This window comes from Bubalus bubalis, chromosome 5 (assembly GCF_019923935.1).
Source record: "Bubalus bubalis isolate 160015118507 breed Murrah chromosome 5, NDDB_SH_1, whole genome shotgun sequence".
In the NCBI taxonomy this organism is placed as follows: domain Eukaryota; kingdom Metazoa; phylum Chordata; class Mammalia; order Artiodactyla; family Bovidae; genus Bubalus; species Bubalus bubalis.
In genome coordinates, this window is record NC_059161.1 from 61178271 (window position 1) to 61202726 (window position 24456).

A 24456-nucleotide genomic window follows, 5' to 3' on the forward strand; every position below is an offset into this window, starting at 1 on the left:
CTTCAGCTTTCTTGCTGTTGTTGCTTAGCTGGTAAGTACTGTCTGACTCTTTTGCGACCCTATGGACTATAGCTTTCCAGGCTCTTCTGTCTGTGGGATTTCCCAGGCAAGAAGACTGGGGTGGGTTGCTGTTTCCTTCTACAGGGGATTTTCCTGACCCAGGGAGCGAACCTGCATCTCCTACATTGGCAGGAGAGTTCTTTACCACTGAGCCAGCAGGGAGGCCCTTCAGCCTGCTTGTGTGCTGTGCTCAGACACTCGGTCGTGTCTGACTCTTTGCAACACTACGGACTGTAGCCTGACTGGCTCCTCTGTCCATGGGGTTCTCTTGGCAAGAATAGTGGAGTTGGGTGCCATTTCCTCCTGCGGGAGAACTTCCTGACCCACTCCTCTTTTATGTCTCCTGTATTGGCAGGTGGATTCTTCACCTCTAGTGCCATCTCAGCCTACTTACTAGATTGCAAAACTTGAGAAGGAAAACACTTCAAATTTGGGGGTTCTTAGCAGCATTGCCCCACAATATTAGAATACAGATGCTACAGAGCATCTCAAATTTAAACTGTTAGTAATTTGATTTTGTTAACTCCATTTACACAACTCGGGGTCTAACTATTGACCCAGGGTCAACAAATATTGACTTAGACTCTACTGTGGGCCTGGCAGTGTATTGGTTTGAGTTTCAGCTTAGCCATGTTTTCTGAAAGCTTGGTTCCCAGAGGTTTGTGGATTGAGGTAAATTCCTCCTATAAATGTCTCCAACCTTGAGGGAATACCAGAGATTTTGGTTGGGGGGCAGGATTAAACAACTTGGTCCTCAGTATGTATTTCCAGTATGTTGTCCTAAAGATAGGACCACTTTGTGCAAACATTTCCTAATAGTTGTTTCAAAAAAAAAAAAAGAAATTCTATTGCTGAGCTGTTAATAGCCATGCAGTAGTTACTTACCAGAGATCCCTGGAATAGAGCAATTGGAATTCTGTTGCTGCTGCTTCCTTAGATGCTGAAATGCTACCAAAAGCTTCCCAGGGCGAAGCACAGGGTGGTTCTTGGCATTGATGTGTTAGTGCTCAGTTCTACTCCATATTGGAAAGAGCAACTTCCAAGGATTTTGAGCAGGAGACAGACATGTCACTGTCCAGATTAGACTCTGGACTTGCCCACCTGGCTGTGCTTGTAGCTGGCAGCTGGGAGGCACTCCAGCTACCCAGCTACCCTGCTAGCTACATCAGCGGGCATCATGCCGTGGTGCTTACTTAGCCCCAAAAAGGCAGTGAGGCAAATAAAGGGATTAGATTGTGAAAGTGTAATGTAATAATTAGGGTGGTAATTGTAAGGGAGATTGGAACAGCCCCTCCTTTCTGCGGCCAACGAGTGATAGCGATGCAACTGGGAAGATGTTGAAAGTGGCCCGAATCTGTTGCAACATCACAGATGCTCATTCTTATGTGGAAAGGACCGTAACATCCATTCTCATGTCTTCAGGCAGCATTGGAGCCAAACTATCCTTGACAGATAGTAGTCTCTGCCTTTCCCTCCCTTGAAGCTCTCCTGGAGAATCAGAAATGATTACGCAACTTCCCTTAAGAACAAGTCTTTCTGCAGTCTCACAACCCATATGGGCAAGGCGTTATGTAAGTGTGGCTTCCTGATTCAGCACGCTCTCGTTGATTTGACTAAGGGACATATGTATTCAAAGCCATAGTCACAGGGAATATTGCCACTTTAGAATTTTTATTTCTTGTTATAATAATTTAAGATTGGCTATCCAATGTGTAACACATTTTAAAAGTTGAGCAACATGCTTAAATTTAGAGCCAAAAGAACAAATATCTGGAGCACATCTTAAGAAAAGTAATGAGACTTGTTCTTGTCAAAGCTGAATGTGGTTATTCTGGTTGTGAGAGGCAATTAATCATAGATTTCAGTGAAAGTCAAACAGAAAGGCATATTTTCCACCAGAAAGGCATATTTTATTTATTGGCTGGTCAAATTATCATTGGAAAACTATTGAATTCGGTCAGCACTTAGGTAAAAGTCAAAAGTTTTGGAAGGTTTTAGTTGGTTTTATCTTTTTTCTTTTCTGCTGAATAAAAAGCTTTTTAGAGGCTTTTGACAGTTCTTTTATCACACAGCATTACAATGGCAGCAGTGATTTCATTGCCATTTTCTAAACTTATTCACTTTTGTGTGTGGTATCATTTTTCTGATTATTTTCTAATTCTACCTTTGGCCTCGATGCATAAATGAGTGAAAATATTTGTGTATGTGTGGGGTTTTGTATTTTTTTGGTATCATTAAGAGTTTTCCCTGAACTCTTGTTAAGGAGATAAGAGAAGGAAAATATCTTTATATCCCCAAAACTCAATATATATTTCATTATTTAATTTATAAAACACTAACCCCCAGAAGTTTTTATTTCTATATAAAAATATGTATTATATACATATATTATATATTATGTTTACTAGATATATGATTAATATAACCATTTTCAACCATTTATTCTTATGCTAGAAATATGACATCCACCCTTTTAAAAAGAAACTTTATATTTAAAAAGTAGGGGATAATTTTTTTAAAAAGATATTCATTTTCAAATGGGTTTTGAATTCATGTAAAACCAGGTTCAAGTCTTAGCCGCTTATGTGCTGAGAGGCCACAACTTCTCTGTGCCTCCCTTTCACAGTTGAAAGTGAAGTCGCTCAGTCGTGTCCGACTCTTTGCGACCCCATGGACTGTAACCTACTAGGCTCCTCTGTCCATGGGATTTTCCAGGCAATAGTACTGGAGTGGGGTGCCATTTCCTTCTCCAGGGGATCTTCCCAAACCAGGGATTGAACCCAGGTCTCCCACATTGTAGACAGACACTTTACCGTCTGAGCCACGTTCTGATAATAAACCCTCAAAATTTTCCTGTAACCATTCCTCACAATAGCACTGTTTTAGACTAGGAGGCATTTTGGTGGGCTAATTGGAAATTTGATTGGTTTTATATAGTTTTATGGTGATCAATTTTTTTTCCCCCTATGGATGGAAAACGAGGTAAATCAGAAAGGGAGCCTGAGTCTTGTAATTTAAAATATCCCAGTTAAGCTTTAAATGTGAAATTTAGTAAATAAAAAGAACAGAATATCTTTGCTGCGTGAGATATAGGAGTGACCGTCATGAGAACCAAGTCCACTGCAGATATCCATGGGCTCTGAGATGGGAGTACAGTGGGCACCCATATACTGTGTAAATATTTAAATGTTTATAAATCAAGATAATAAACTGGTAAGGGGGTTCCTTTGTGGCTAAGTCAGTAAAGAATCCGCCTGCAGTGCAGGAGACCACGTGCATCCCTGAGTCAGGAAGATCCCCTGGAGAAGGAAATGGCAACCCACTCCAGTATTCTTGCCTGGAAAATCCCATGGACAGAGGAGCCTGGGGGGCTACAGTCCACAGGATCACAAGAGTCAGACACGGGACTGAAGCAACTAAACCACCACCACCAGGTCCAATATGTTCTGTTCTCCGAGCAAATATGCTTTCATAATGGCCTGAGAGGCCAGCTTGGCATTTTTAATTCTTAGATTCAGGCGTTTTGTATCAGGAAGAAGCGGTAGAAGGAGAGCCCATTTCTCTCCCTTCACCCGTGCCTTGCATCCTGTCTGGTATATCAGCATACCCCTGCCCCCATGTCTGAGGCCCACCCACCTCTTCCTAACAGCTGCACCTTGATCATGCATGGGCCGTGTAATGTGCACACAAGGAGTGAGGTCCAGGCCAAGCCACCTTCCAGAGGAGGGACCCAGGGGAGAGATTCACGTAGGCCCTGGATGAATCTTGTAGAGGTTTATCCCAGGAATTAGGGAGTCCCAATCCCATGGACGGAGGAGCCTGGTAGGCTGCAGCCCATGGGGTCTCGAAGAGTTGGACACGACTGAGCGACTTCACTTTCACTTTTCACTTTCATGCATTGGAGAAGGAAATGGCAGCCCACTCCAGTGTTCTTGCCTGGAGAATCCCAGGGACGGGGGAGTCTGGTAGGCTGCCGTCTATGGGGTCGCACAGAGTCGGACACGACTGAAGCAACTTAGCAGCAGCAGCAGCAGGTATACAAGTATTCAAGGGGTGGATCTGGGAGTGGTTATCTTCTTTGGCTGTGGAAGGGCTCCCACCTTGATGCTTTCTAAAGCCTGGGGCCTTCAGGTGGGGGCCCTTCTAGTCTGAGTCTAAAGGTGACACTGATAAGAGCCTTAAATCCCACCTTAAACACAGGGCTTTAAAGAGGAGGAATTTGCCTGCAAGGCATTTGCTGAAGGTGTCTGGGCACAGCCTATGCAAATGCTATTCTTTTCCATCCTGAATTGCTGACTCCTTCCTGAAGCTGGCTGCCTAGTTCTAGAGGCTCTTTCCTGGAGGTAGCATTTTCTTTGCCTTCCTGTGCTATTTTAGTCTTAGAATAGAATATTTGCAGCACTGGAGGAAATAACTTACAAATTGAGTGTCTGTATATCATATGAACCTTCCCGTGGAAAATAATCAGGTACTATCTGTTTAACTCAAACAGCATTTAGAGAAAAGAATTTCCTCTGTTTGTAAATGGCAGCTTTAAAACTAGTATGTTTTAAAATGAAAATCCAAAATAATATAGAAATATCTAAACCATCCTGATGAACCTCAGTGATTATTAGTTTGTTTGCACTGTTAAATATGGAGATAATATTTTCAGAAGAAATACTTTCTGAACCGCAATTTGCTTTAACTCAGAGCTTGTTCTTGTTATGTTTAATTGCCTTTTTCCACTTTTCCTTGCCTTTGATGCCAGTGTTGTATGATTTTTTTGACATGCATGAATGTGGCCAGGTTATCAATGAGAAGAATGAGAAGTAATCTTTCTCTTGTTATTTTAATTGTTAGGTTCAGTGTTTTTAATAGGAAAACTCAGTATCAAAGACTTTCTCCATGGGTAGAGAATGTTACTTGAATAGATGTTTCAGCAAACAGCACAATTTATAGTTTACTCTGTCTCAGTTTTGACTTAGTGGGCCCACTTCTCAGGGTAAGTGAGTGGTGATTCTTTTTTCATGGGTTGTTCTGACTTTTAGGAATTGGCCTAAATTGTCATCACTTCTGAGGTTGTTGAAGAGCTAAGGGCAACAAAATTCTATAAGGAACCAGATAATAAAACAGATAGTAAATATCTTAGGTCATGTATACTTTGCCTGTCACTTATTCAGGTTTTGCTTTGTTTTACTTTTTAAGCTGTTTAAGAACATAAAAACCAATCTGAGCTTGAAGTGAAGTAAGTGAAGTCACTCAGTCGTGTCCGACTCTTTGCGACCCCATGGACTGTAGCCTACCAGGCTCCATCCATGAGATTTTCCAGGCAAGAATACTGGAGTGGGTTGCCATTTCCTTCTCCAGAGGATCTTCCCGACCCAGGGATCGAACCTGGGTCTTCCACATTGCAGGCACATTTGTGCTGAGTCACACAAAAACAGACCTAGGGCTAGATTTGAAAGCTGGCCATAGTTTAGGTAAACACCCTCATTTCATCTTCCTTGTGGGCGATATTGATTACCAAAATTTTCATTTCAGAGGACTTTTGCTTGCATGTTATTTATTTAAATTGAAATCAAGTTCTCTACCATGATCTTTTTAGTCTTTTATTTCAGTTTTCAGAATTTTTTTTTCCCAGGAATCAGAATTTTCTAGCCTCTTTTCACTGCTCCCGATGACATATACATGTGTATATCAGCCAGCTAGTCAGAAAACAGAATCAATGTAAATGAAAATAAAGTAGCATTTAGAGTAACTGACAAAAAGTTGGATCTTGGTTGTATAAAATAAGAGTGTTTATTTTCAGAGAATAAATTGCATAGTTGGTCTTTGATCAAGGAAAGGAAAACAGAAGAAAATGTAATGAGCCTCACTGTTTTTTTTGTCTTTCAGATGTTAGGAGCTCACATTTGCAACACCAGCGTCTCTGGTATCATTTACATGTTTATTAAGCACATTGCATTACGTATTTTGGAAGTCATTTAAAATCAACATATTATTTTAACCTCCTGAAAGGGTGTATTTTCCAGTTGGGTGACGGTAGATAAGAACCCATCTCACGTAAGGAGTTTGTGCCGGTGGCATTCAAGGAGAAAAAGAGTTTGCAATGAAACTTTTTAATGCCATGGTAAAAAGTCCAACTGTAGTTCACTGTCAAATTAGTGAGATTGGATAATTAGTCAATTTAGGCTGACAAAATTCACTTTCCTAAGCAGTATATCTGCAAAATAAATGACCCCTCTTTTACTGTCTATGTTATTTCACGGTGGTTGAGAAGAAGTTACAGCATGTATTTTATGACCCTCTGGTAAATTACATTATGTTTATTTTTATTTATTAAAAAAGACACTTTGTAGTAGTAATATCACTAATCTTAAAAGTGTAACAGTTATGATAAATAAAAGTACAAACGTGTTAGTAACTTTTTTAACTTCTATTTTCGTACTTTAACTTCCTAATATATCAGTAATATTAATATATTCTTCATTGATTCTACTGTGATATGGCCTTCATGATATAATCAGAAAAATAAGAATGTTATTCTGGATTATCTTTACATGTGTATTTAAGAGGCTGTGCTCTCTCTTGAATTTTTGTAAACTTTATTTTCTTGAATAAAACCCTCTGTACTCAGAAAATAAAATCCATTTCCCCTGGTTCACCTGAGCTTGCGTCCTCAGAAGTAATAATAGCAGCCAGGAAGGAGAGCAGCTCCTTGGTGCTGAATGTGGGTGGAGCTGGCGTGACCCCGGTACCCTCTGTGGTTCCAGTGTCCTGATCCACCTGTGCCATCCATTTTTACCTGTCCCTGACTTAGTTACTTTCTTATGGGACCTCTCCCATAAGCACGTGCATTCCCATTTCTTCCAGGGAATTTGTTGGTGAGTAATTCTCTTTCCCTGGGCTTCCTTGGTGGCTCAGTGGTAAAGAACTCACCTGCCAATGCAGGAGACCTGGGTTTGATCCCTGGGTCAGGAAGATCCCCTGGAGAAGGAAATAGCAACCCGCTCCAGTAGTCTAGGCCGAAAAATCCCATGGACAGAGGAGCCTGGCAGGCTGCAGTCCATGGGGTGGCAAAGAGTTGGATACCAGCAACTAAACAACAAGTAATCCTGCCCTGTCCCAGCCTGCCATGGTCAAATGTACTACCTCTGCCAGCCCTCCACACCAGTTTTCCCGGCAAGTCACTGGTGAGAAGAAAGTTTGTGCTGTTTACATGAAGTCCAAAGGACTTCATGAATCAGTTCCACTTAATTCTTTTAAAAATCTCATTTACTTTCCTGTTTGTTAACCAGGTGGATTTTTGCATCTATGGTGGGCCTCCTTAGGTAATGGGGTGTGGCTGATACTTTGCAATCACTGGATTTGCACTCAAGTCCAGTATTATGACTGTTTTGATGAGGAGGCTAGAGGCTGTTCTTTGATGACAAGATAAACTCCTGAGCAAAGATATCAATACTTGTCTTAACATAGCTTTCATTCTTTCCTCCAGGTTTTCCCTTACTCAGAACCAAACCCTGACAAATAGGGCAGTTTCCTTCACAGAACAACTGGCCCTCATCTACAGAGCATCCTATTAAATGCTTGAGGACAAATAATAGGAATGGTATATTGTACTTGATACTTTTCAAAATGCACATTTTAACGTATATTAAAGTAATTACATGATAAGACCCTTTTCCCCATAAATGCAGAATTGGTTCTGACTAAATCCAGTTGTTGTTTAATCGCTAAGTCACGTCCAAGTCTCTTGCGACTCCATGGACTATAGTCTGCCAGGCTCCTCTGTCCATGGGATTTCCCAGGTAAGGAATACTGGAGTGGGTTGCCATTTCCTCCTCCAGGGGATCTTCCCAACCCAGGGCTTGAACCTGAGTTGCTTGCATTAGCAGGCAGATTCTTTACCACTCAACTCCTGGGGAAGCCCTAAATCTAGTTAGTGTTAGCCTCTCAGCCGTGGCTGACCCTTTGTGAACCCACAGACTGTGGCCCCCCACCCCAAGCTTCTCTGTCCATGGGGTTTCCCAGGCAAGAATACTGGAGTGAGTAGCCATTCCCTTCTTCAGGGGAATCTTCCTGACCCAAGGATCAAACCTGGATCTTCCACGTTGCAAGCAGATTCTGTACCATCTGAGCTATCAGGGAAAATCCAGTTAGGGTACATTAAAATGTTCATCCTTAGGGTAGGAAAGGAAAGAGCAACAAAAAAACGTGATGAGAGTTCTGTTGCCTGAAATTCCTATCGATGTGCCTCACTTTTTTGGTATTTAGTTGCAGCAGCCTGTGTCTCAATATGATTTGAATCTGATGATTTGTTACTTGTGAGAATTCAGGTTCTGGAAACAGCGAGGCAGGTTGTGAGGAATGACAGGGTCAGTGGCATGGGTCAGAATTTTTTTTCTTTACTGGTAAAGCCCAAGGCAATTGTTCATTTTTCTGATATATTACTTGATAAAGTTAGATAACATCTTAGAAGTGATAAAGTATACACAGGGCATTAATTAGCCTTCTCTCTGAAGTTGCTTGAAGTTGTTAGGATTCAACAGTGTTAAAGCCTGGTCACTGGTATCCTCTTACACCATTTCAGAATTTTACATGAAATTAAAATTAGGTAATGGATGTTGGGAAAGTATTCTGATATATACCAAAAGTAAATATAAGTTTCTGTTTAAATTAATGATGTTCCAATATATTTTTAATTTATTTCTTTTTGTGATAAAAAGCATAAAGGATGTACATAACATAGTATCAAACATCTTAACCATTTTTAAGGATACGTTACTTTAGTGTGAACTGTATGCACATTGTTGTACAACAGATAGCCAACATGATCTCATCTTGCAAAAATGAAACTCTATACCAATTAAGTAGCAACTCCCCATTTTTCCCTCCCCCCAACCGCTGGTGATCACCATTCTACTTTCTGTTTCTATGAGTTTAACTACTTTAGTACCCCCTATAGGCAGAATCATGTAATATTTATCTTTTTGTGACTGGTCTGTTTCACTTAGCATACTACCCTCAGTTTATCCATGCTATAGTGTATATCAGGATTTCCTTTTAAAATTTATTTATTTATTTATTTTTAAAGATTATTTGTTTGGCTCAGTCGGGTCTTATGCAGCATGCAGGATATTCACTGAGGCTTGGGGGATGTTGCCTTGCACTTCCGTGTGGGCTTGTGACTCTGAGCACATGGGCTCAGTAGTTGTGGTGCAGGCTTAGTCTCCCCCCCGACCCCCACCCCCACATGTGGGATCTTAGTTCCCTGACCAGGGACTGAACCTACATCCCCTACATTGGAAGGCGGATTCTTAACCACCAGACTGCCAGGGAAGTCCTGTTGTTGTTAAGGAGCTGAATAATATTCTATTATATTTATATACCACATTTTCTTCTTCCGTTCATTCATCAGTGGACCTTAGGTTATTTCTGCCTCTTGGTTATTGCCCATAATGATGTAATAAACATAGTTGTACAAATATCTCTTCGAGATCCTGCTTTCAGTTTTTTAGGTAAAATGCCCAGAGGCAGGATAGCTTGATCATATGGTAGCTCTATTTACAATTTTTTGGGGAGCCTCCATATTGTTTTCCATAGATGCTGCACCATTTTGCACTCTCACCAACAGTGCCCAAGTGTTCTAATTTCTCTGTATCCTCTACAACACTTGTTCTTTTCTTTTTCTTTGTACCATCCTCATGAGTGTAAGGTGAATGTTTAAACATTTTGAGGTGTTTCAGATGCTTCCCAAAGTTAAAGTTCTTTTTTGAAGTTCCTCTTTTAGCTACCAAAGCCTATCCATAAATAATTACGTATGTGGACAATGTAAACAGCTGGTTTCACCCTCTCAAAGTGAATGCAATGCCTTTATACCAGTAATATATGAAATTTTTGTTAATTTTTCATAATAATAATATATTCAATTCTTAAAATTTGCCGCACATTATTCTAAGTGTTTTACATTAATTATCTTGTTTAATCCTATCATCATTCCATTAGAGTAGATACTACCATTATAGTATCACTGTATTATTTATAGATGTGGAACATCTATAAAGTTCACCACCAGGCACAGAGAAGGAATTATCCAAACACACTTGGGTCCCAATCTGAACTCAGAGCCTGAGCTGTTAACCCCCATATTAATCTGCCTTGTATATTTAAAAATCTTTTCAAGCATGGAATAATTCTAGACTGAATTTTTCTTAAGAGATTTTAGTTCATGGGTAAAATTTTCCATTAAGTTGTTAAAATACAATAAAAATGGGGAATTAAGAATATTTTCAGGTATGATTAGATGTTAAAGGTTTATAAAAAGAAGGCAGTCAGAAGTAAGTCTTAAAAATATCTAATTTTTTATCATTCATTTCCCCAAATCCCCTAAAGATGAAGTTTGAGAGTGCAAGTCTTCAGTACCACCCAATCAGTTTTCTGTGTCCGTTCCCTGGACTTTATCTGCTGACAATCGTTTTGCCACTAGATTTTTAGTTGCTGGTCTTAGATGGATCCTAAAAATGTACCCTTACCACTGATAACACTTCCCAGACTCTTTCTTTCTTGAGTTAAGGAGAAAAGAGGCTTATTTCTCCTCCTGTCTTGATGTAGGGATAGCTGTGCACTTAGTAAACTTTGTGACCACAACAGAAGGCAGGTCAGAGTCCATTTTTTTTTCTTATGATGAGTGCTAGTTAGAAGAGATTTTTTTAAAAAGTGATTATATGAATGCATCTGTATGTTTATAGGAAACAGTTGTATTCTTTGGAATTTACTCTTGTTTTATTCTGGTTTGAAAAAATTTTAAAAAACAGTCATATTTTTATGTGCTTTTTTTTTTTTAAAGAAGGGCATCCCTGAGTAATCCTACAAAGAACAGAATTTAGTACAAGAAAATATGGATTAATTTAGAATTTAGAGCTTAAGTTCTGAATGCTTTAGAGTGAATCTGAAAGCATATCCCAAATCTATATTCTGACATTCATTTTTTTTTCATTGCATGCTATTATCATAGTTGCCATTTGGGGAAGATCAGAGGCAAGCACAAGAATCTTCAAAGGAACAAATACAGACCAAGATTTGTCCTTGATTACACGTTTTCATTTTTTCTCTTTCTTCCAGAGCATCTTCACTTGCTTCCTTGCATCTGGAATACTCTCTCTGTCTCCAGAGCCCTCAGATTATGTTTTAGGTGGATAACAATATCAAATTTTGTAAATCTTTAAAGCAAAAGCCCTCCAACTCATCCTGCCACCTGTTCATCTCAGATATTATCAATTTACAGAGACTACTTTGAACTTGTATGAAGCTACTTTACAGGGTCCTAAGCCCTGCCCACCCACCCACCAAAAAAATAAAGAAAATAATGGATAATAGATTGTAAAGTATTTCTTATCCTTGCAGCCTTCTGTCCATATGTTTTGGACCCCAGATCAGCAAATCAAGGCCCTGGGGGCCAAATCCACTTTGTTAAAGAAAATCTATGGGAACAGAGCCATGCCCATTCTTGTGTTGTCTGGGTCTGCCCTCCTTCTGCTACAGGAGCCACACCGGACTCTGAAGGAGCTGCAAAGCTGAGCTCTTTACTCTCTGACCCTTTAAGAAAAAGCTTGTAGACCCCAGCTGTTTTCTAAAGGAGTGGGAATTGAGTGTTCCCTGAAAGAGGCATGGGACCGTCCCTCTCCTGCATCATCATCCAGCAGGAAGCCCCCGACTCGCCCCTGTCAGTTTTCCTCTGTACTCTTCCTCTGTGTGTGTGTTAGTCGGTCAGTCGTGTCTGACTGTTTGTGACCCCATGGATGATAGCCCACTAGGCTCCTCTGTCCCTACAATTCTGCAGGCAAGAATACTGGAGTGAGTTGCCATTTCCTTCTCCAGGAGATCTTCCTGACCCAGAGATCCAACCTGGGTCTCCTTCATCACAGGCAGATTCTTTACTGTCTGAGCTACCAGGGAAGAAATGACAAGCCCTTTGCTGCAGACCCTGTCCAAGCAGACAGTCGAACTGCCCAGGTTTTCATTCCGAAAGCAAAGTCTTCAGGCGCAAACACTGCACAGTCCCTGCTCTCCTGGTTCTCCTCTCGGCTTCTCTGTTTTACTGTGAATCCATCTGGCAGCCTTGTCTACACCCCCTGACCCCTAGGATGATAAGTCATTACTTACTTTTGGACATTGCCTTATGCATCTCCTAATGTGCCAGTTGGTTTAACAGACCTACTATGCTCCTATCTCTTGGTTTCCTAGCACCATCCAGGAGGAATTCTCTGCCCAGCATCTCCTCAGCTCAGTTCAGTTGCTCAGTCATGGTCAACTCTGCGACCCCATGGACTGCAGCACAGGCCTCCCTGTCCATCACCATCTCCCAGAGCTTGCTCAGACTCACGTCCATTGAGTCGGTGATGCCATCCAACCATCTCATCCTCTGTCGTCCCCTTCTCCTCCTGCCTTCAATCTTTCCCGGCATCAGGGACCTTTCTAATAAGCCAGTTCTTCGCATCAGGTGACCAGAGTATTGGAGCTTCAGCTTCAGCATCAGTCCTTGCGATGAATGGTCAGGACTGATTTCCCTAGGGTGAACTGGTTTGATTTCCTTGCAGTCCAAGGGACTCTCAAGAGTTTTATCCAACACCACAGTTCAAAAGCATCAGTTCTTCAGTGCTCAGCTTTCTTTATAATCCAACTCTCACATCCATACATGACTACTGGAAAAACCATAGCCTTGACTAGACGGACCTTTGTTGGCAAAGGAATGTCTCTGCTTTTCAATATGCTGTCTAGGTTGGTCATCGCTTTTCTTTCAGAGAGCAAGTGTCTTTTAATTTCATGGCTGCAGTCACCATCTGTGGTGATTTTGGAGCCCAAGAAAATAAAGTCTGTCAGTGTTTCCATTGTTTCCCCATCTATTTGCCATGAAGTGATGGGATCTCCTCACTTCTGTGCTAAAGACCAGCACCTGGGTTCTTCTCAAGTCCCCCTTAGCCCTTTTCCTGCATCCTAGTCCCTCTCCTGAGCATCATTACACTGTTGTTACGATGGTTGATAATCGAGGTTTACTCTGTGTCAGGTCTTCTGCTTGGTCCATTCAAAATACATGATCTCATTTGATTTTCACAGCAGGCCCTTAAGGTATCTGTTGCTAGGTCCCATGACCACTTGGTTTACAAAGACAGTAACTTCAGATTTAAAAGTTTTCCCCGACTCAGACAGGAAATGATAGAATTGGAATTTGAACCCGTTTGACTCTAGTGTCTTAGCTTGGAATCACTACAGTTTAAATTTAGATCAGTTACCATCACTTGTGTCAAGCAGGATGACCCCAAATCCATATCCGCTCTGGAGAATGTAGGTATATACTTGCTGAATATGTGAACTTGGTCTGGGAGGAAGAATCTAATTCCAGTGTCTCTTTTGAGTTTGGGCACACTGATAGCATTTGAGAACAAAGCCCTTAGGGACAGTATTAGGAAGTGATATGCTTGCTTTGGGAAGTGCCCTGGGGGCTCAGATGGTAAAGAATTTGCCTGCAATGCAGGAGACCCAGGTTCGATTCCTGGGTGAGGAAGATCTGGAGAAGGAAATGGCTACCCACTCCAGTAGATTTGCCTGGCGGGCTACAGTCCATGGGGTGGCATAGAGTTGGATACTATTGAGTGACTAATACTCTCATGCTTGCTTTTACTTGTTTAAGGTAGAAGGAAGATCTCGAGATTGGTATGAAGTCAAATTCCTGTTTGAGTCGTTTGTTTTTGCCACATAGGATATGGTCCTAATGCCTCCACACTTGACATATGGACTTCCTGTACCATTATGTAACCACCCCTGCAAAATGTACACACGGAACCTCTATCCAAATAGAGTGGATGCATTAGACTTAATTAGCATTTCTTCTGTTCTCCAAGAGTATTTTGTTAGCAAACTGTTGTTTTGCTTTTTGTTTGTTTGTTTTTAGTTATGTGTTTTAAAGGAGACACAGGCAGACTCATATCAAGGTGGTTTAAAATTTGTACGTGGGTGGAGAAAGATCACATAAAAGTTGGGGTTGGATACTGAATGCCGCCATTTTGGGGAATTATGCTTAACTCAGATCTAACGCTTTTCTGGTGGCACTGGTCGTTTTTGAGCTCTTTTATGAAGACTCTGACACAATCCCCATACCGTAGGAGCATAAAGACAGATGCAATAGGCACATGTCACATAAGGGATGTTCTCTGCACTGCAAAAGAACAGTTGCCCTTTGCAAGAAGATGTCATATCAAAGCTAAAAACATTAAACTTCTGCATACCTGTGATGAGAGATATTTGTATTCACCATCCTTTTCATCAGTCAGCCTTTTTGACTATACACTGTTATTCCCCTTTAGATGCATTTCAGAGCACACCCTGCTGATTGTGGAGGACAGGTTCTTGTCTATCATGAGCAATCCCCATGATTTGGGGATCCTGAAAATGCATGTTTGCAATCTGACACCTGTTGCTTTGGTGACATGGTTTGTTTGGTTTCCCTGGACTTAAACTAGTCACAAACCATAGTGGTACAGAGACGAGTTGAGGGATTTCTTTCTGAGGTGTTGAGAGATTCCATTCTCCAAAAGCAACCGTATCCTCTCCACAGCTGCCCATGTACCACAAGTCTGACAAAAGCAAGACGATGCCAAGATCCACCCTATCCTCCTGCTCCCAGTAGGCATCAAAATTTCCTTTCCCACCAGCAACAATAGCAACAACAACAGCCACACAAAACAGTCTCTTTGAAGATAAGAATTTTGTTTTTCATTTCTGTTCTAAGCAACACTCAGTCATGACACTCAATTCATGTCTTTTAAGGATTAAAGTCAGGCAACATAACATCACAGTGAAGAGGAGAAATGCTGGATCCAGAGTGCCTGAGTTTTAATTGTGGCTCTGGCCCTTGGTAGCTGTGTGTTTCTGGGCATGTTAGCTCTTCTCGCTGTCTTAATTCTCTCATCTGCGAAAGGGGGGGTTCATAGATGTAACATAAAGAACATGGGAGAGTTCTCAGCACTCTTACCATTTATTTGTATGTGAGTTTTAACAGGTGCATTGAAAGAACATTGGACTGGATATCAGGAATTTGAGGTTTGGTCTCTTACCTGCAATTAACCGGCCCTTTCCCTGGTAGCTCAGCTGGTAAAGAATCTGCCTGCAATGCAGGAGACCCTGGTTTGATTCCTGGGTTGGGAAGATCCTCTGGAGAAGGGATAGGCTACTCATTCCAGTATTCTTGGGCTTCCCTGGTGGCTCAGCTGGTAAAGAATCCTGCAGTGTGGGAGACCTGGGTTCGATCCCTGGATTGGGAAGATCCCCTGGAGAAGGGAAAGGCTACCCACTCCAGTATTCTGGCCTGGAGAATTCTATGAACTGTGTAGTTCATGGCTCACAAAGGGTCGGACACGACTGAGTGACTTTCACTGTCTTTGTAAAGAGGGTTGAGTGATCATAAACAAGTGAGTACACATTTACCTTTCTCTGGTCTACAGAAAACCAAGAGCCTGAACCCACTGGACTTTAGGATTTGTACACAATCCAATAGCCTAGAAATCTGTGTTGCTTTATGCCGTATGATACATTACTGGTGGCTTGTTATCGGTTGTAGTCTGTCTAATTAACTGTACTTGGTTTATTTTTATGAATAATTTGGAGCTAAGCATTAGCATGAAGGAATGAGAGATAGCATCAGGAAAAATCAAGTTGATAATAAAACGTTCTGTTGGGGACCCAGAGGAGTAAGTCTCTGCCCTCAAGGAATGGACAGTTGTATGGTTGGGAGAGGAAGTGGACAATTCACTAGACACTTGTAATAAAGTGTATTGAATACTAAGAGAAACGTTCACTTGAAGATAAGTGGGAGATGAACTATTCACACCCATAAGGACTGCTGGATGCCAGTCTTGTGGGCCCTTGGGAGAGCTTTGTTGAAAAAATGATACAAGAAGCTCATCTGGAACCAACGGGAAAGACAATGCTGCTTTCTAGGAACTGGGAGGAATTCAGCCTAGGTGGTAGACAAGGGGGTGGGTTTGGGCTAGGGGTAGGGATTGGGCTGAGATTGTGGCCAGAGATAAGGCTGGGTGAGATTTTGAAGAGCTTTGCAAATGTTTTGCCCTTAATTATAATCAGATTACATCCAGTGATGGGCATTTTAGGAGCTCCAGGAAAGTGACAGGAAATGTTTAGGAGAAGTGGTGGTTGGCATCTTGGAAATTCACTTAATAGACAATTTGATGCTTTAATAAATGACCTGAGTCATTGCACTCTTCCTTTCCTCCTGGTATCTGTAAAATAAAGCTATGTACACAGGAGTCATTGACAAGACAAAATCCTCTTTCCAGTTCTCTGGGTGAATGGTGTATTCATTCTCCCAGTCTTGCATAAATCTGTGGAAGGTTGTTTTTATACTGTTCCCAAATTCCAGAGTTAGGTCTCTGAGTGAAAATAGTGCAGAATTCATGGACTCTTAAAGTGTCTCTTCCCTTTCTTCTCAGAAGGGAGAGCAGATCTCTATGATTTTAGTATGTATATTTCATGTAATGCTTACGATGTTACAAAGCAGATATGATTATTCCTCTTTTGTACTTTAGCAAACTGAGAGTAATGAAGGTAAAGTGATCAGTTCAAGTTCACACAGCTCAAAAAGGACAGAGCTGGAATTTGAACTAAGTCCCACCTTTCCTTTCTCCTTCCCTCACTCAGATGCTTTACTGCCCCATGTGCAAGGCAGTGTGCAAAGGATGGCTATTCAGTGGGCATATAAGAACTGTACCCATCTTCTCCTTGATATGAACATGCGCATTGCCCAGTGTTAACTGTTGTGCAGGTAGAGCAATAAAGGAATGGGCATGTTTACAAGTTTGGGGGAAACAGAGGCTGGGTATCTCTTGTTTAAATTGGAAAAAAGGCAAGGCTAAATAATCTCCCCATTTAACAGCATTGTTTTCCCACTAAACCATTTTTCATTGAATGCAATGGGAATTGTAATCTTGTGGTTATATACACGTACATTTCTGGCCATTGTATAACAGGCTCAGTGGTCTTCCCAACACAGATTGCTGGAGGGTGAAACCAGAGTTGTGGTTTAGTCTCCAGTATCTGAGGTTCATAAACCTTCCTGCTTGGGGAATTCCCTGGTAGTCCAGTGGTTAGGACTCCAAGCTTTCACTGTGGGCGTCCAGGTTCAATTCCTGGTCAGGGCACTAAGATCCCACAAGTTGAATGGCACGACCAGAAAATAAGATAAACCTGTCTGCTTGTGGGTTTTTCTTGATCTTTTCCCTTAGAGGCAAAGCATCATCTATTCCCATTTGGGGCCTGAGCTTCCCTTTGAAAAGGCAGTCATTTGTGCCCACATACTATTATGGCTCTTGTAAATGACATTTGTGATGATCAGAATTTAATCCTGTAGAACCTTAAAGCATCAAATATCTTTTCTAGACCTGCCCATCTCCCACCTCACTTTGTAGAGGCTTAGAGGGGCAGGAAGAAGGCAAAGGATGTGAGACTCTGGCATAACCCTGTGTAGGGAACTGTTTTGCTAAGGGCTGGATGTGACTGTTAACCACGTGTGATCCTCCCCTTTCTCTCCTCTGTCTGCCACATCTTATACCTCGAAGATAGGTGGGGTCCCCTAGGTAGGCTGGCGCTGACATTCCTTGTCTTTGTCTGAGGTGGGCATCCTCACTGAGACTTGAGGCAGATTCTTGAAATATCTTCAGCGATGACAGATCTTTGACTTTCGAGGGGAAATTTAACATTTAGTAATGGACATCCATCATTTAGCGTCATGGCTTGTGATAAAGAGGCCAGTCAAATGTTTTGGGTGAAAAGGAGCAAAGTACCATTTGATTGCTCCCTTGTCTCCAGCTTATAGCTTTGAAGTGACTCTTGTGGCAATTTTAAAGGAAGTTTCGAAAAGTATTCAGAGCAGTCTTCTGGGAACAGATAGAGCATCCCTAAGTAACTTACTTTGAAGTCTAACTTTGGGTGCATTCTTTGAAAATAAAATAACACCCTTTATTTAATATACATTGATGGAATTATGACTTTTTTTTTTGCCACAAGTATGTAATGAGTTATTATCCCACATTATACAATACAAGCTATAGCTATAATAATAATATTTTCTATTTCAAGTAGAATGAAGAGAAAGGAGTTAGAAACAAAGGAGCTTTAAACACAAGAAAGAAAAAGAAAGGGAAACTGTATGAAAACCCTTTACTACCGGTACACTAGAGAGAATTTTCTTTCTTTTTTACTGCTTTTGGGCACTTAAAACAAAAATACTACAGATTATTGCCTGCATGTTTTTAATGCTCTGTAATTGTGTACTGAGGCAAATCCCATTATTTTTAAATCACTTAATGTTGGAAAACAATTGGATAAACCCCACTTGGAGTGCCCTGTGGGTCATCTCAAGCCATTTGGTTCTGTTAATAAAATTAAAACAATTGGAGGAAATATACAGATGCTTTCAAATTGGCTTTACAATGATGATGTCTGTACATATGAAAAAGAGGGCAGCTCTTGGGAACTCCATGAATCCCAATGCTTCATTACTGTGTGCGAGAGATGTGAGTTGGAAGTAAAGATTTGACATATATTTTTATTTTGAGATGCCATGCTAATTCACATCATTCAGCCCTTTCACTGCCAAACTGTAAAAGTCCATTAAGTGACTGAAAGGAATATACAAATTATCCACTGGCACTCCAGGCTGGAGTTTACATACACCCTGTTATTCTATCCGCCAGCTTGCTGCAAGATTCTATTAAGCAGTAAGTGAGAAGATTATATTGCCTGCAAACTAATTGTACAAAAGACTCTGAAATAAGTCATCAGAGCCCAGGACCTTCTGAAAAGCCGCCAGGAGATATTATAAATTGCTCTATCATTCCTGCCAGCCTGGTTTCAAAACCCAGAGCTTCCACATGGACCTGATTGGCTCTGAAGCCATTGACAAAACTGGGAAAATTCCAATCGTGTCATGCATGGCTGCCCAGTGTGGTCCCTGGTGGTACCATGGAACAAGTGTGGCCCGGAAAATGGCAAGCTCTAATCCAGGAAGCCTCCGTGTTTGAAAGGAGAATTTGAGAATGTGAGCAGTAACTTCTGCACCCCTCTGAATCACTGTCTGGTGTTAACGTTCCAGGGGCCTGCAGTTACTACTGGAAATACTTTTGTCTCATTTCTACTCTTCGTGAATCGAAGGAAAACAAGTACCCCATCGAGATCATAGGGTCTCTTGGGAGTAGTGTGTTTGAGCCCTTACCAAAATAGATGTAAAACAGTGTTACCCAGGTGCTTGGGGAGGGGGATGGAGCATGTTTTTAGCATAAAATGCTTTCTTCATTGAATACAAAAGCTACCAGGGAAGGTTTTTCAAGGGCAGAATCTTTGTAGACTCTGACGTGAATCAAAGACCTTTGGGTGGGTGATCACAGCCAACAACAATGAACTAAGGGACTCAATGGGAGGGCTTGGAAATTAGAGAAGTTTTCCTCCAGCAAAGAAGTTCTTTAGAACGATGTTGATTTGTTTTTCAAGACATAAAACCAGTGTTACTTAGTGAAATCAAGGTTATCATCCATGTATGTCAAGACAAATATAGCGAAACACAACATTTGGCTGAAGGATACCAGATTCATTGTAAACCATGTCTATATACTTAGCTGGAAGTGTATCATGTATGAAAACACTTGTGACCCGTGTATTTTCTTTCCATTCACAGGGAAATTTTTATAAGAATGCCGCCTTTCCTATAGCTTTGGGAAGATTTCTTTACCCCCATGTTGTCATTTATTCATTTGTAACAGCACATTTCAATCATTTGCTCCCATGTGAAGAATTCATTGAGTCTCTGAAGCATGATCTCTGCTTGTGGGGATGTTTGTGTGTACACGGGCATCTGGGGCTGACTTGAAGCTAGAACCATCACACTCAGTTGTGTTGTGATTTGTTGACACACGAATCTTTGTCTTTGTCTTCTTTGTAAGGTCCTAGATTCCTTAAGAGGTAGGAACTTCCTCTTTTTTTTCCAGCCCTGCACAGGTTCATGAAGGTTGGCTCATTCATATGCAGTGAGGATGAAGCCATAAATGAGACAGGACTCTTCCCCTGAAGAACTCATCCTAAGGCCCTATGAAAAATTCGTCTGCCTTTAAAACATTTCTCTTTGTCACTGAAGAGTTATAGAATGTAGTAGTTGGAAAGGAAACTGGAATTCTTCCTTATATGTGATCTAAACTCTCATGTGGAGAATGTGAAAATTCCCCTTCTGCTTCTGAAGAAATCTTAAAAATGTTTAGACAGTCATTCAGAGAGAAGGGTTATCCATAAATTTCGTTGCTATTATTGAATCATCCTTGAATGTTTTCTGTAATGTAACTACAATTCTTAGGGCACTCATTTTGTAAATAATTGTGTTATAATGAGATAAGCATTAGATAACTCATTTGTGTATATGCTCCGTTGCTCAGTCCTGCCCAACTCTTTGCAGTCCTATGGACTGTAACCCACCAGGCTCCTCTGTCCATGGAAATTTCTAGGCAAGAATACTGGAGTGGGTTGCCGCCTCCTACTCCAGGGGATCTTCCAGACCCAGGGATTGAACCCACATCTCTTGGGTCTCCCGCATTGGCAGGCAGATTCTTTACCACTGCGCCAGCTGGGAAGCCCCAGTAACTCATTTAGAGCCATCTATCTGTATTTTTATACTACTTTTATTCTTATTTATATCAAGATGCACTTTTATTTCCTTTAAAACTTCTTACAGGTTTTTTTTTTTCCTTCTTTTTTCACAATTAACTCTCCAGAAGCCTTTGTATTTTTCTTATTTTCCCCTTGATAGCAGCTCCCGTGGTTTTGCCATGGATTTTCATTTTTGTCAAAGGTATTTCTTTAAGGTTTTGAAAAATTAACTAGATTTTTACTTTTTTAAAAAATTTGTGGAATGATTTTCCTAGTTTCTTCATATTGTTTCTTAATGGGTGACCCAGCTCACTTGACCTTGTGAACCCATGTGACAGCATCATATTTAATGTTCATCAAAATGACCCTGAGGCACCAAAAAATAATTTAAAATGTGTTATTTTACTTATGTACTACTTTTTGGTGGAGTATTTCTATTCTTCATAAGTAATACTCTCCAGGATCTTATGATCTAATGGGTAATATGCACATGAAAAAGTAAAAAAAAAAAAAAAAAAAAATCTGGCACATTATGTGATGAGAGTACCCACAAAGGTAGGAGAACCTGGAAATCATTTTCTGCTAGGGTGGTCTGAGAAAATTCCATGAAAGCTTGGAATGGACTGTGAGTTGAATGCCGAGCCTTGGAAGTAATTTTAAGAAGGAAAGAGGGGCAAAGATAGCTCATCCTCAGAGGGAAGCCTGAAGGACACAGCAAAAACGGAATAAATCAAATCGGTGCATCAGGAAGTTCATGTAAGGTAATCATTGTAATGTTGCTGGAAAAGTAGATGAGAGTGAGATGGGAGCAGAGATTTTGTTGGCTAGATGAATATTTTATATTTATTCCGGAGGCCATAGGAACTTATTGATTTTTTTTTTAGTTGGGTTAATGACATGATCAAAGCCATCATAGGCAGAGGAATATGATCGTGGTATGCAGTGTGGATTAGAGGGGGACAGGACAGAGGCAAAGTGCCCAGTGAGAAGGGAACTGCAATCGTCCAGGTGTGAGCTCACACAGGCCTGACTTAGGGGCCTGTCAGAAGGGCCTTGTTGCAAGGGATGAGAATGTAATTTTCAAAGAGGAAGAGGAACTAGTTTGAAAGGAAATACGATTATTTTGTGTGTGTGTGTGATGAGTCATTTCAGTAGAAGTTAGTAGTGGGTTAAAAGCAGGGGTGTGGTGTGGGGTCATGCCTTGATACTGGAAAGTGAACAAAAATTCATACTGACTTCTCTGGAACAAAAAAGGGAAGAAATGCTGTTTGGAAAACGTTTTTCCCCCCTTTCTAACTAGTTATTATTTGGCTCTTCCTAAGAAAGCAGAGGCTTAGGTTTCTTTTTAAATAAGTATAAGGAGCGCCATGCAGAATGGGCTTCCCAGGTGGTGTTAAAGAAGCTGCCTGCCAATGGGGAAGATCCCCAGGAGGAGGAAATGGTAACCCACTCCTGTATTCTTGCCTGGAAAATTTCATGGACAGAGCAGCCTGGTGGGCTACCGTCCATGGGGATGCAAAGAGTTGGACACTACTGAGTACACGTGCACACACACACACAAGGAGAGCCATGTAGAATGCAAAGATCTGGTAGTAGAATATTAATTAACCCCTAGAAAATGACTAGCAACACTCTTGATGCAAAATAAATTTTCAGCGAATCTCACAGTGAAAAATGATTCATTTAAAGTTCAGATTCTAAACCCTTTTATTCTCAGCCATGACCCAGCCAATCTGGTTCTTTTGACTTATCCTTGGTTTTTTGTGAGTGTAATACAATAACACCATAATTTCTCTGAGGAAGGTGGTGGTGTTGTGCTTCTGTTGATACAATTAATATTGCTCTTAATATTAACCTATTATGTTAAAAAGTAGTTGCCTTTATTATTATAAATGCCCTGAATTAGAATGCTAATTTAGTCAGTTTTGATAGGCTCATCTCAAGTTATAATGTACAGGCTTTTTTTCTTTTTTTTTGAAGTCATGCATCCTTAACCAGGTTTCCGTACTTATAAGTGGTTAGGTATTACTTCCTGTTGAATTAGCAGTTGCTGAGTAGTTGAGTCTTTCTACAATCCTGCAATCCACTAATGTGATATTTAATGAGGAGACATCAGTCTGGAGAAAGGTAGTCAATATAAATCAGTGTTTACAAAGTGTGATTAACTCTGAAATATTTCATCAATGCTGTGGTCCCAGGCAGACTCTATGCTAATTACTAGAATCTGTGCATGTTTCAGGGGACTTGGATGGACCCTGAGTATTGCAAACATGGAGCAGCAAAATTGCAATTATGCTCGGACTGTCTCTGATGACAATTTATGCATTTGGTGTGATGACCTCCCCCTTCCCAAGAGGGCAATAAACAGAATGCATTTTCATTAGAGATACTAATGCACTTAATCACAAGGGGAAAGGGTTAGGAAGTAACGAAGGACCTTCAAGCACTATGTGACTGAGTTGATAGGGGGGAGAGGCTTCATTTTAAAGGCAGCTTCTCTACAAAGCTGCAGGCAGCCCCAGAGCACTTCCCACACCCTGTCATTGGCCCTAATTGAAAGATTTCAAGTTAGAGTTTGGATCTTCTTCTGATGACATCCTTATCATTTCACATGTATTGTTATTAATGTAAATGACGTAGACCGTCATATTAAAAGTATTATGTCATAGCTGTTTGTTTTTATATCTAACCCTTCCATGCAGTTTGAGTGTTTGGGATTAATTATGCAAGTAATGTAATAAACATGATGATGATGGTGATGTGATAATGGTAATGATGATGGTGATGATGGTGATCATCCATCATCAGTAGACATTTTCCAAGAGTAAAATTGTATTGTAAAGCTCTGGTAAGCAATGAAGTGAGAACCATGTAACTTTAGTCCCTGCCCTCAAGGAGCTTACTGTGCAGTTCCAAATTAGCCTGCTGATCATTTCACAGTGAGATTTATACTGTTCTGTGTCAGAAGGACAGGAAGCCTGATGCAGCAGATGATTAGTAACCAAAAGAAATCCAGGATGGCTGGTGTAGTTATATGGTTTTGATGTTTGTGTTTTTTATGGAAATAATCTGCTGGGAAATTTCTTTTCGATCCCAAGATTCTGGGAGACTGCTGCTTTGCCTGAATGGAAGAAGCATAATGTTTTAAAGGCTAATTTTAAGCTCAGTTTTTTGAAGAACTTCACTGTATATCTCCTCTGTAGCTACTCATCATTCAGTGCATCTTCAGTGGTCGTAGCTGAGCATCTGGCTTCATGATATTTGCGACACCCTCATGATTCCTGTTGACATTTATTTGAGGGAAGAGGGCAGAAGTAGCAGAGTTGACGTTATCAGGGGGATGCTCAGATTGCCTGGGTCTTGCAAACCTAACAGCTTCTTTTCTTCACACTCTGTGTTTTAGGTAATATAGAATATAGCTGCCCTGCCACGAATGAATGTGAAATCACAAAGCGCAGACGTAAATCCTGCCAGGCTTGCCGCTTCATGAAGTGTTTAAAAGTGGGCATGCTGAAAGAAGGTAAGGCTGGGTGCTAGTGGCCTTGTGCTTTAGGTTGGGGATGGGAGGAGGGGATGCACAGGGAATTTCAAAAATGTTAGAGAAACCAGGAAATGCTGGGGTCACAGTAAGTACCCTGAATCTGGTGGCAGAATGCTCCTTCTTTACGCCTGAGCTCTTGATCCCTCGTGCCTGCTTGACATCAACAGGGAGGG

The 24456-nt window shown here is 40.9% G+C and overlaps 1 protein-coding gene across 15 annotated transcripts in view; it reads left to right on the forward strand.

Moving 5' to 3' along the window:
- The window catches only part of ESRRG (estrogen related receptor gamma), a 693861-nt gene that overhangs the window by 499770 nt on the left and 169635 nt on the right, over window positions 1-24456 (forward strand). For all 15 annotated transcript variants that reach the window (XM_044943185.2, XM_044943193.2, XM_044943188.2 and 12 more), the window contains one exon: window positions 24146-24262. In XM_044943185.2, the coding sequence (XP_044799120.1) occupies window positions 24146-24262 (117 nt within the window). The remainder of the gene's footprint in view (window positions 1-24145; window positions 24263-24456) is intronic.